This window comes from Phocoena phocoena, chromosome 11 (assembly GCF_963924675.1).
Source record: "Phocoena phocoena chromosome 11, mPhoPho1.1, whole genome shotgun sequence".
NCBI lineage: Eukaryota > Metazoa > Chordata > Mammalia > Artiodactyla > Phocoenidae > Phocoena > Phocoena phocoena.
Genome location: NC_089229.1, coordinates 64,548,682 through 64,561,506, shown reverse-complemented (window position 1 = coordinate 64,561,506; position 12,825 = coordinate 64,548,682). Strand labels below are relative to the sequence as shown.

General features: G+C 37.9%; 1 protein-coding gene across 1 annotated transcript in view; it reads right to left on the bottom strand.

Annotated features, from left to right (window-relative positions):
• SENP1 (SUMO specific peptidase 1) overlaps positions 1 to 12,825 on the bottom strand; it is a 59,549-nt gene that overhangs the window by 33,044 nt on the left and 13,680 nt on the right. Inside the window, exons 6-9 of the mRNA XM_065887432.1 lie at positions 10,154 to 10,325; positions 2,338 to 2,441; positions 1,969 to 2,255; positions 364 to 418 (exon numbers count right to left, since the gene is read on the bottom strand). Coding sequence (XP_065743504.1) covers positions 364 to 418; positions 1,969 to 2,255; positions 2,338 to 2,441; positions 10,154 to 10,325 — 618 coding nt within the window. The remainder of the gene's footprint in view (positions 1 to 363; positions 419 to 1,968; positions 2,256 to 2,337; positions 2,442 to 10,153; positions 10,326 to 12,825) is intronic.

Here is a 12,825-nt window from a genome sequence, read left to right as displayed (position 1 = left end):
GTGGAGGAAGGGTGGTGTATACCATACTAGGAGTTTGGGCTTGATTCTATGTCTGATAAGCCACCCTCAAGGGAGTTTAATGAATGATTAGATAAGCATTTTAGAAAGATCACTCTGCAGAATGGAAGATGGACTAAAGAACAAGGCAAAGAATGGATTAGAAAACATGGTGGAAAATGGAATGAAGAACAAAATGGAGGCTGGAGGAGAAGAGATTCATCAGGAAGTTACTGAAATAATTCAAACAACATATAAGAGAGGTCTGAGTTGAGGCCATTTTATATTACTTAGATCTTAGTGAAGAAACGGTGATTAAATAGAGGGAGAACAATATGTTAAAAATGTCCTTTAACCAAAGTTTACCTGGGAGTTGGAGTCTGGGAATCTTTCACTTTGAGTAAAATCACAGAGTCTGATCCTAAACAATAAAACACAAGAGCATATCATTATTAACAAAATTCCACATGGCTGTACCTTCTAGATGTCTGTAGTTTAAGTTCCTATACTTTGTTATATTCTATTTCCATAAACATAACACAGCAGAAGGATAAAGGTAAGATGGAAGAGAAAGAGGGGCAGGTCCATTTTCACTGAGCCATAAATAGGGCTTAGTGAAGAGCCTGCCTCACAAATAAAGCAATCACTCTAAAAGAAAGTATATATGCCCTTCATCATCTTCTCCTGGGCTGAGCTTGCTCCCTGTGCTTCTTCTTTCTATTCCTGGGAAACAAGAATGTGCCAAGATTTCTCAAAAGTCTTTAGTTCATGAGCTACCACAAGACTGAATAAGGTGAAAGAGGGAAGGGGAAGGAGGAAGGGAAGAGAGGGGAGGGGACAAGAAGAGGAGGGAAGGCAGAAAGAAAGAGAGCAACCGCTATGTGAGAAGTAGCAGACTCTAAAGAGTATAAATTCTATTATTCTACCATTTATTTTCTATTGATAGAGGAAGAAATCATGTCCTTCTAAAGCACTATGATTAGAATCGCATTTAGAATATTTAATAAATGGTACAAGGAAAGTAATTAAACAGTTCAGTGTAGTATATTTGTTCCAGTTTAGCTGTATCTAAGCATCTGCCATACAATGCATGCTTCTGAAATTAACAGCTTTTAATAATAGTTCTCAGTAAATCACCTCACAAAATTTAAGTTTTCATGAATATGTGTAGCTATATAATGATGTCACCAATAATTTTAATCCCCAAGTGAGAATTTTAAGAAAGTGAGGAATAGATTAAAAAAAAAAATTAAATGACCTGAAGAAGGAGGGGAGAGCCTTAGAGACTGATCTAGCAAAAGATCCCTAATGGCTAACCACTTAACGTAAAACTTGTTTTGAGTTACATGTCTATATACATACCATAAATACACACATAACGCATACTTAAAGAAGGGGCAAACTAAGCAAACAAAAAAAAACTACCAGAGCAAAACTTTTAATTAACTGGAATGCTAAGAGACGGAATATTTTGGTTAGCTGAAAGTAAGGTAGGAAACTTTGTTTTCCAAACTTGCCGATGACCATTCCAAAATGCATAAGGCTACTATACAGGTTTTGTAAGTAGTACTTGTATAAGAACTTTTACTTTAGTTCTTAATTGATGTTCCAAAACTCCTAGAACTTCAGAGTGCTTAATTTTCATTGTAAAGTACTAGAAACAGAGACAGTACTGAAGTAATTGGGCTTAATATACTCTGACACAAGACTGCTCAGGAAGTTAATCTTTTAAATAAATTATTATAGGAAATCATTTGCACCTCCACGTAAGAAAAAAGTAAGCTACTTATTATATGCTTCATTTATTCGTGGCACAGCTAACTGAATTAAATGTATGTAAGGTATCTTGTATCTTATATCTTAATTAAGTTACATGTGTATTACTACCTTGCCTATAATTCACATGGATCCAATAAACTGTTAATTGGCTATTAGGGTTCAAAATACAGTTATACAACACACCATTTTTACCTTCAGATTGTGTATTTGAAGCTGGTAAGTTATCTGGCTGATGTGAAAGAGAGTGGTGATGTTGGGGTTGATGGAGAGGATCAGAATCTTTGGATCCAAATGCAACAACATCTGGGGTATAAGATGATATGGAAAACACATTGTGGGACAATTGTTCCTGGGCAGTTAAAATGCTGGCCAATCCGGATGATGAAGTATCAGAGCCAATGATCTGGGTTGCACAAGAGTTTCCATTTTTAAACAGTGAGTCTTTCAAAGTATTCTTACTGGAACTAAGACATCGAGACCTAGGAAGAGAAGAATAAAACTTCAATATCAAATAACAAAACGTAGAATTCAATTCATTTGAAGAACGTTTCCGTGACTCACAAGTGTAAAGGAAAGTGTGTGGTGGGTTTGGCTACAGAAAACTGTTTCCCTGTGACCATCTGTAGAAGCTGTCTGTAAATCTCTCGTTCTTCCTCTTGAACTGTCTATAAAAGAAAAAAAAAATCTTAAATACATGCAATGAGGCAAATGTTTCCCAAAGTGGTATCTAGACTCCCAGAAGCTCTGTCAAAACTCTGGCAGTGTCCTCACGATAATTAAGAATTATGGTTCATTAATAATACTCTAGAAAATTATAAAGTATACATAAGAGGAGTTGAGTGAAGCAAATACCAGACAGTATATTTTGGAAAATTATGGGGCATATACGTAAATAACAGCATAGAGAAACTACAGGATATGAAAACAGAAGGCCACTTTTGTGTGACTTATAGAGTGCCAGAAATAAAACATTTGAGGACCTCTAAATAGGACTCCAACAAATCCCTTGACTCCTAATACCTGTTAGAAAAACCACGAGGAGGTAACCAGAACAGTCAAGTGGGATATCTTGCTAAAGTTTCCTAGTCTATCCAATTTTTAAGAGTGTAATTATTTTCCAGAGATGGTTTTCATTATTTACTTTTTTCCCCCCTCAAGTCCCAACACTGAATTTAGGGAAAAGCACATACTTTACATCTACAACATAATTCACTTATTGACTTAAACACCTACTGTGCTCCAGTCACTAAGATACCACACTGAATAAAGTCCATGCCCTTGTGAAGCTTACATTACAGTTGAAAGACTGACAAATAAACTAGTCAAGTAGTATGAAGAAAATGAAAGATAAAAGAATAGAAAGTGATGGAGGAGGAACAGCAAGAACAGGTAAGACCTTTCTAAAAAGGTGATATTTCAATAAAAACCTAAATCAAAGGAAGAAATCAGTCATAGAAATTTATAAACAGTATTCCAGGTAGAGTCAGAGCAAATGCAAAGGCCCTGAGACAGAAATATGCTTGATGTGTTCAAGGAATAGTAAGGTCAGTGTGAATCAGGAGAAGAATAATAAGAAATGAGGTCACTTAGCAGAGAACCAGATTACATAAGGACTTGTAACTATAATCATGGTAAAGCATCTACTCTGCACAGATCCCCTGAAGCAATGGGCTGCATTCATTAAATAACATGCCCCAGCATTTTCAAAATCTTATATAGAGCTTAATACAAGCACCAATCTTCACAAAATAATTTTAATACTTTGTGCCAGTGCTAGCAACATCCTACACTGTGACATTTCAATATGCACATAAGCATTTCATTCAGTTTCAAATGTTTGTTAAAAGCACAGTGAAGGCACTTCCCTGGTGGCACAATGGTTAAGAATCCGCCTGCCAATACTGGGGACACAGATTCAAGCCCTGGTCCGGGAAGACCCCACATGCCGCAGAGCAACTAAGCCCGTTCGCCGCAACTACTGAGCCTGCGCTCTAGAGCTCACGAGCCACAACTACTGAGCCCACGTGCCGCAACTACTGAAGCCCACGTGCCTAGAGCCCGTGCTCCGCAACAAGACAAGTCACCGCAGTGAGAAGCCTGTGCGCTGCAACGAAGAGTAGCCCCCGCTTGCCGCAACTAGAGAAAGCCCGTGCACAGCAACGAAGACCCAACACAGCCAAAAATAAATAAATAATTAATTAATTTTAAAAAGCACAATAAATAAAGCAATTATCTATGCAAAGGTAAAGAGACACTAAATTTTTTCTTCTTGAATCTTGTTTTTTGTACATAGTAAATTTCAATTACATTGTCAGTGTAACGTTACTGATCTAACATGATACACCTTGCACTGTGCTGCATGACAACTCCTTATGAGAAAGAGCTATCCTTAAATCTGAATAGTTGAGTGATCAGAAAAGGTAGAACTAGTTGAGCATTTGGTGCAAAATAGACCCAAGAGAAAAAACAAATTTGCAATATTCTATATGAAGAAAATACACACCATTATTTTATCCCTTAGACATTAATATTATATTCAAGATGATGGTGGTCTTCTTTTTTAGTGTTTGTGAAAAGACTGTCTACAGTATTAAAAACCATAATTAAAATAAATGCCTCTTTATTAAAACATAAATTGGCTATTATGAAAATTCTTCAAGTAGGTAATATGAAGAATGAAGCATCATTACAGATTATTAGATTGTAAGAGAGATCTTTGCCAACCAACTCCACTGTGATCTATATACAGGAAAGCTGTGTTATCTGGCACTTTAATGACTGGAATTTTGAATACCCCTCCATGTAAATCTTGACTCCACCTTCCCACTACACCAAGTAACCTAATCCACAATACTACGGGGTTAACAGTATGTTGCTTTCAGGGGTGGTGAAATGGAAGGAGGGAAGGGAAACCGTAAGCGGAATACCACACCTGAGTCATGGATATTAACTCAACCATTTTAGTTCATTTTCACTGACCCAACAAACTACATCTTAAAAAGCTCTGACTGTATTATCATAACATAGGGAGGAAAGTAAAGCAGATAAACTGGTGTAGGAGGTTACTCTGCATACCAAGGGAAAATAAAAAATATGCCCATCACTTAAAGACCTCCAGAGAACACCAAGAATAATGAGATAGAAAGGACCTTTATTTGTGGTACCTTAAACACTTCAACCAAAAGGGGAAACATGAGGTGGGGGGAAGAATAAATCAGGAGCTTGGGATTAACATACATATACTACTATATATAAGATAGACAACCAACAAGGACCTACTCTATAGCACAGGGAAATCTACTGAATATTCTGTGGTAACCTATACGAGAAAAGAATCTGAAAAAGAATAAATATATGTATATGTATAACTGAATCACTTTGCTGTAAACCTGAAACTAACACAACATTGTAAATCAACTATAATCCAATAAAAAATTTTTTAAAAAGACTTAAACCATAAAAAGTTAGAAACATTTCCCTCCTTCCTGATATCACATAGCGAAATGTTTTCTTGAAAAACATTTTTATACTTAGGACTTCCCTGGTGGCGCAGTGGTTAAGAATCTGCCTGCCAATGCAGGGGACATGGATTTGATCTCTGGTCCGGGAAGATCCCACATGCCGCGGAGCAACTAAGCACACATGTTGCAACTACTGAGCCCGCAGCTGCAACTACTGAAGCCCGTGCGCCTAGAGCCCGTGCTCCGCAACAAGAGAAGCCACCCCAATGAGAAGCCCACACACTGCAACGAAGAGTAGCCCGCGTGCAGCAACAAAGACCCAACGCAGCCAAAAAAAAATTTTTTTATACTTATAAATAAAACATGAATAAACCAAGGAGCCATTAAGCAACTCAGCTAATGCAAATTACAAGAAATCTAGATTAACTGAACGCAAAGAGTTGATTTTTAAAAATACTTTAACACACACAAAAGTCCCCCACAAATCTTTTTCCCCAGTATCTTCAAAGAAAAGTTTCTGTCTGAGCATGAACAACCTCAGTCATTAGACAACATAAAATGAACAGAAATAAATCCATATTCCAAATAATTATCTGAACTCCTTCAAATCCCATACTTTCAGTTTAAACTGATTTATGGTTTAAAAAAGAAATTACAGGGCTTCTCTGGTGGCGCAGTGGTTGAGAGTTCACCTGCCGATGCAGGGGACATGGGTTCGTGCCCCGGTCCCGGTCCACATGCTGTGGAGCGGCTGGGCCCATGAGCCATGGCTGCTGAGCCTGTGTGTCCAGAGCCTGTGCTCCACAGCGGGAGAGGCCGCAACAGTGAGAGGCCCGTGTACCGCAAAAAGAAAAAAAAAAGAAAAAAAAGAAATTACAGAAAAAAGGTTAAGAAGTTTTCACTGTTCTACATGTTTATTTGGAAGTTACAAGAATTTATGTTTTTTTTTAAATGATGCAAGGCACTTTTCTTTTTGGGGCTTCATTAAACAATAAAACACTGGGTATATTACATTTTATTTAGAACCATTCCGGACAAGAAAGAACAGTCTAAGCAACTCTCAAAATAACACATCCCTGGTGGCGCAGTGGTTGAGAATCTGCCTGCTAATGCAGGGGACACGGGTTTGAGCCCTGGTCTGGGAAGATCCCACGTGCTGCAGAGCAACTAGGCCCATGAGCCACAACTACTGAGCCCGCGCGTCTGGAGCCTGTGCTCCACAACAAGAGAGGCCGCGATAGTGAGAGGCCCGCGCACCGCGATGAAGAGTGGCCCCCGCTTGCCACAACTAGAGAAAGCCCTTGCATGGAGAAACAAAGACCCAAGACAGCCAAAAGAAATAAATAAATAAACAAATGTGGGGTTTGTTTTTTAAAAAAAAGAATTTTAAAAAAAGGAAAAACTGAAATTATAAAAAAAAAAGAACACATAAGATTTGGCTTTACCAAAAGCAAATGCAAGATGCAAGGAGATAAGGCACCTGAAACTTCAAACATAATCCTTTTTTGGCGCATCTGGTACTATAATGTAAAAAAAAATTCTTTCTATGTACATAACATTAAACTATTTTCTACTGAGAAAGCAAATTAGGAAATTGAGAGGAAAGGAAGCTATAATTGGATAAAATGTTAAAGGAAGTTGGCTAACGTTATGGTTCAAACCTAACAGAGGACCAAAGAAAGTTTAGTAAGTATAAGGACAATTAGTAAAGTATGTTTTTCTTACAAAAAAAAGAAGAAAACCATCAGTGACATCTATAAGGCAGTCTAACATTTTAAAATGCTGCTCAATATGTAGCAGAGAAGCATGTCTGGAAACAACATATAATTGAAAATAAACTACTTGTATTTTTACTATTTAACATTTCTATTGTCCCTAATATTTTTTTCTTTCCTAAACAGAAACTCTCATCCTCTGTAACAGTGCTAAGAGAACCTTCTGTGATAATGGAAATGATCTCTGTTTGTACTGTCCAATATGGTAGCCACTAGCCATATATGGCTAATGAGTACGTGAAATGTGGCTAATGTGACTGAGAAACTACACTTTTATTTAATTTGAATTAACTTAAATAGTGCACGTGGCTGGTGGTAACCCTAATGCTGTGGTCCGCAACCTTTCTGGCCCCAGGGACCGGTTTCGTGGAAGACAATTTTTCCTTGGAACGGGGGGAGGGGGGATGGTTTGGGGACGATTCAAGGGCATTACATTTACTGTGCACTTTATTTCTATTGTTATTACATTGTAATATATAATGAAATAATTATACAACTCACCATAATGCAGAATCAGTGGGAGCCGTGAGCTTGTTTTCACTTGCCACTCACTGACAGGGTTTTGTGAGTCTACAAGCAATTGATTATGGTCTGTGTGCAGTCACACCTCTCTGCTAATGATAATCTGTATTTGCAGCCGCTCCCCGGCGCTAGCGTCACCGCCTCAGCTCCACCTCAGATCATCAGGCATTAGATTCTCATAAGGAGCACGCAGACTAGATCCCTCACATGCACAGTTCACGGTAGGGTTCGAGCTCCTCTGAGAATCTAATGCCACCGCTGATCTGACAGGAGGCGGAGCTCAGGCGGTAATGTGAGCAATGGGGAGTGGCTGTAAATACAGATGAAGCTTCACTTGCTCACCTGCTGCTCACCTCCTGCTGTGCAGCCCGGTTCCTAACAGGCCAGGGACCGGTACCGGTCTGTGGCCAGGGTGTTGGGGACCCCTGCCCTATTGGATAGTATCGTTCTTTAATGTTGCCCTTGAACCAGCCATCAGCCAAGTGGTGGTACAGCCACCACCTGCATATTTCCAAATTCTTCTTCCTCATGTATTATCTTCAAACCCGTCGTAAGACTGAACAGCACAGTGGTGACATGTTAATTCCGCAGATAGCTTCATATTCCTGAAGGTGTTAGACAACTCCAGAAGTAAGATTCATACACAATTCTCCTTCCTTAACATAAGCAACAGATGTCTCTTGGAGATCCCAATATTTCCACGGAAAATAACTTTTCCTCCAGCTTATAAGCTCCCATCAATATTTTAATCCAGGGGGAAAAAGTAACATTTCAATCTGGATTATCTGTAATATCCAAGACTAAATATCTAAATAATCTGTTGAGAGTTTCATTTAATAAAGTTTGGTCCAATATTTCGTCTCGTGCATATAACACGGGTTACTCCTTATTTCTACACTACAGGTGACTTGCTTTTCACAGCAGATTATAGACCTAAAAACAACTGAGGCAAAATTCCCTGCATCTCTTGTTCCATAGGATAGATTCAATCTTTGGCATCTTTTTGACACTGGAGAAGGAAAGATGAACCAGCTTCATGTCCTCCCTTGACCCAGCCTGTGGCCTGGAAGGTGGATTGGAAGGATGAAAGTATTGGGTCAGCCCAAGTCTTCAGGCTGGAAGTGGAGGTGAAAGGAGGAGGGGCTGAATGGTCCCAAGGACTGGCTGGCTAGTGGGTAAATGGGGGGCTTACAATGAACACATTCTAAAGGGCACTGGTGATGCGAGCAGCAGCCACACGGGGCAGGGACAGGTTTGGGAGGCCTGTACCAGCTGCCATGCTGTTACCGTCTTGGTCCCCACAAGTCTCTCGGTACCCTGCTGGCTGCCTGCACTCTAGCACAAGCACAACCCCCACAGCTCCAGTAACTAAAAAAGAATTATTTATGTATGTAATAACTGATACGCAGATCGTACTAAATTCAATGTTTCAAAAGGTACAGTGAAAAATAAATCGCCCTTTCATAACTGTTGCTCAGCTCTTATCACCAAATGCAACTGGGGCCAGTTTCTTGTCTATCCTTCCCCCGGATAATTATGATTTACGAGCTCTGTCATCCTCTGCTTGAATATTTTAGATTCAATACAAATTTAAAACCAAAAAATATACAGCATTTTAAACTATGTAACAAATAATTAAGTTTTGCCACCTAAGAGATCTTCACCGCCAAATTACATAATTATTTAGCACATAATGCTATATTGTTGACTCCACGGTCTGTAAGCGCCAGTGGACAGGAACCACATAACCATGCTGTATAACAGAAAGCATACCTTCTAGACTCCTGCAGAAGAACTGGGCTGCAGGCTGGCCATTTATTAGTTGTGTGACCTCTGACCTTTACTTTTCAACTTTGTAAAATGTGGTTATTACCTCATCTCTACCTATTTCACAAGGTTAAAAGAATTCAAAACAATAATACATGTGGAAAGCACACTGGAAACTCTAATGCTATATAAGTATGAGGTCATTATTATTTATTTGTATCTCCACAGCAACCAGTCCAAAGCTGACTGGATGCACAATAAATATTTAATTGAACAGGTGTAAGCACATCTCCTTATTGTATAAATTATATGTTATATATAAGGAACTGTTTTTTTCCTAAGTTTACTGAATGAATATAACAGTGTCAACACAACATCTTTCTTGTGGAGAAAGCTTATGATCTCAAAGATCTTACTCAAATGAAAGGATGTAAATTATTTAGCTGGCTTCTTGATTTTTCTTTTATATTGAGGAAAAATTATCCTAGTAAGAAGGGCAGGTATCAAATCCAGCAAGGTTAACAGCTTTGCCACATGAAACTAGAGCTTTAATAAGGGTCCAAAAGAGAACAGAGATAGTTTGATGTATGAGAAGCCACTCAGACAATACTGAAGATTAAATGTGCTGTCCAACAGGAATAGAAGATGGTAAGAAAAATACTGAAGTCCTGCTAAAATATCTCCTTACTTTCTTTAGAAGAGACGCTGGCACTCAAAAAGAGCAATTAAGAAAGAAAAAAAACACAGAAAGGATTAATGGAATGGTTAATAAACATCTAAGTCAGAGGGAACACATGGCTGAATGTAGGGAGAGTCTACCTTTTAGAAGCTTTTGTTGCAGGTTTTCCTTACCTCTTCTGCTGTACTAATGTGTCGCCTCTGAGTTTTCTTGGGGCTCAAAAGATTTCGACGACATGAACCACTCCAAGATGGACTTGGAACAGGCTTAATAGGAAAAGATTTTTCATATGCAGACACATGACAGTGATGGTTTGACTTTCCTGTAAAAGTGTTTGATAATCCACTAAAAAAAAAAAAAGTTTGTAAAAGACAAGAACAGTAAGTAAAAGTCTAACCAAGTGATTATTTTCACTTTTAAGAAATAACAAAAACAAAAATTAGCAGAATGACAGATGTACCCTGTGAGGGAAATACACAAGAAATGAGTTGCTGCATTAGGTTCTGCCACTTAGGAGGTCTTAAACTGCCAAACTATGTAATTATCAAACACCTAAAGTTGTATTTCTTAGCTTCGCCATCTATAAGTTCCTTTGGTCAGGAACCATAGACCTGTGTGGTATGACAAAAAGCCTATCAGATTAGACTTCTTCAGAAAACCTGGGTTCTAGGTATGCACCTGGGTTCTAGGTGTGCTAATATGCACACACTTTCTATTTACTCCCTGCAGTCCCCTCTCCCAGCCTTTTGGAGGGAATTACTTTAAGATTAAATATGCAAAGGTGGATAAAGCTGAAGCTTCTCAACTGTTTTTCAATTGAATTTAAGTTTCCTAAAAGACCAACAGAGGGCTCCCGTCCTCCACTAAAAAAAACTAGAAGGCTTATGAGGCTGCATCGCTGTGACTGCTCCTTCTGCCCTCACTACCTCTTCTGAAGGAGAATTTTGCTTTGTTTCTTTATACCATATGTGCCTCAAATAATGGGAAAAATTGGCAAGAAAAATATTTTTGTGGACTCAAAATCTAATTATATCTCTAAGGTTAGGTTAATAATTTAAAGTTTTTTTCTATGTGCTCTTTTTCAAATATCATTACCCAGCACAGGTACTTGTGCTCAATATAATTAATTTTCTTTCTTTCTGCTGAGGCTGAAGAGTAAAGTACATAGCTGACTAAGCTGAACTTATAGAAATGAACTCTTTAAATCAGTACATGTGGTCTGATCCAAATGAAATCAGACTAGGTCTAAAGAAAATTAAAAAGTACATCTACTCCCTCTGACTCTTCAATCTCTAATGTTTCCTATGTGTGTTAGAGTGGGGAAAGGAGCAAGAACTTGGAATTTCAGAAACACGGTTCTTTTCTTAGGATGGGTAGATGTGGCTAGGAAAAAATGGCAAGGGCAATATAATTTGCTTGGTAAAGATATAATGAATTCCCCACAATGTCTTTTGTATTTATTTTTCCTAGAGTGTGTGTGTGTGTGTGTGTGTGTTTAATGCAAAAGATTCTTCTTCCTAAAGAAACAGTATGAGGGCATTTGCGATGCCAGAAAGCAAGGGTGCTACCAACAACTAACGAGGTTGAGTCAGACACAGACATAAGCCTGAAGGAACTTCCACTAGCCAAAGTTGTGAGAATGTAAGCATTCAAAGAATAATGATTGTAGTAGTGGATTAAAACACACTAAATCCATGACACTGAAAAAAGAACAGAAAAATTCATTTGAACCACATCAAGTGGTGATTAAAAAAAAAAAACTTACTTTGAAAATTGGTAATGCAGAAGAAAGATCTAATCACATACCCTGCCTTCCCAGTAGGAAAACTATTTCAGGGTGACCAAACAGCCCTAATTCATGAGGTAAAAAGCTCTCCCTTATAGCAGAGTGCCAATTAATTAGTGTAAAAGAAATGATAAAATTAGAAAACTACTACTTCACTAACACTAAAATTATTATCAGGTCAAAGGAAGTCAAAAGGTACAAACTTCCAGTGATAAAACAAGTAAGTCATGGGGATGTAATGTACAGCATGGTGACTATAGTTAATAATACCGTATTTCATTATTGAAAGTTACTGAGAAAGTAGATCTTAAAAGTTCTCATCACAAGAAAAAAATTTTTGTAACCATGTATGGTGATGGATGTTAACTAGACTTATTGTGGTGATCAATATACAAATATTGCATCATTACACTGCACACCCGAAACTAATATAATGTTATATGTCAATTATACCTCAATTTAAAAAGTGCTATCAGCTAAGGATTATCAACTGATATTAACAACTCCTAGGCTGATGTGAAACTGGTCGTTCATAAAATGCCAAAGTAACATCATTTAGATTACATTCTAGTCACAAGGGGGAAGAAAACCTAACTGTACAATTAAGGACCAGAGCGCTATCACTCTAATCTAAAGGTCAATCCAGCATCACTAATGATAGGACTGTAGGTTTTCTAATATGATGTAACACAGCATCAGCTTTTATTAAAGTCAAAAATCTAGTTTATAAAATATACAGAGGATAGAGGACAAAATCATGATACTATGGGAAAGCAACTTGTCAAATCCAAAAGGTGGAACATTATGCAGAAAAAAGTCATGTCATAAAAAAAGGGGGTGCTGTTCAAGATTGTGAGACTTAAGGGTGATAAATACCAGATGAGATTTTAAACTGCATACTGCTTTGGACAAACTAGCTGTAAAGGATACTTTGGGGTCAACTAGGAAAACTTAAATATAACTTATTCAGTGTATAAGATAAAATTTACTGAATGAAAAAGAGAAGATGACTGACTGAAAAAGATTACAGAAGAGTATGCACAATATGAACTCATTTTT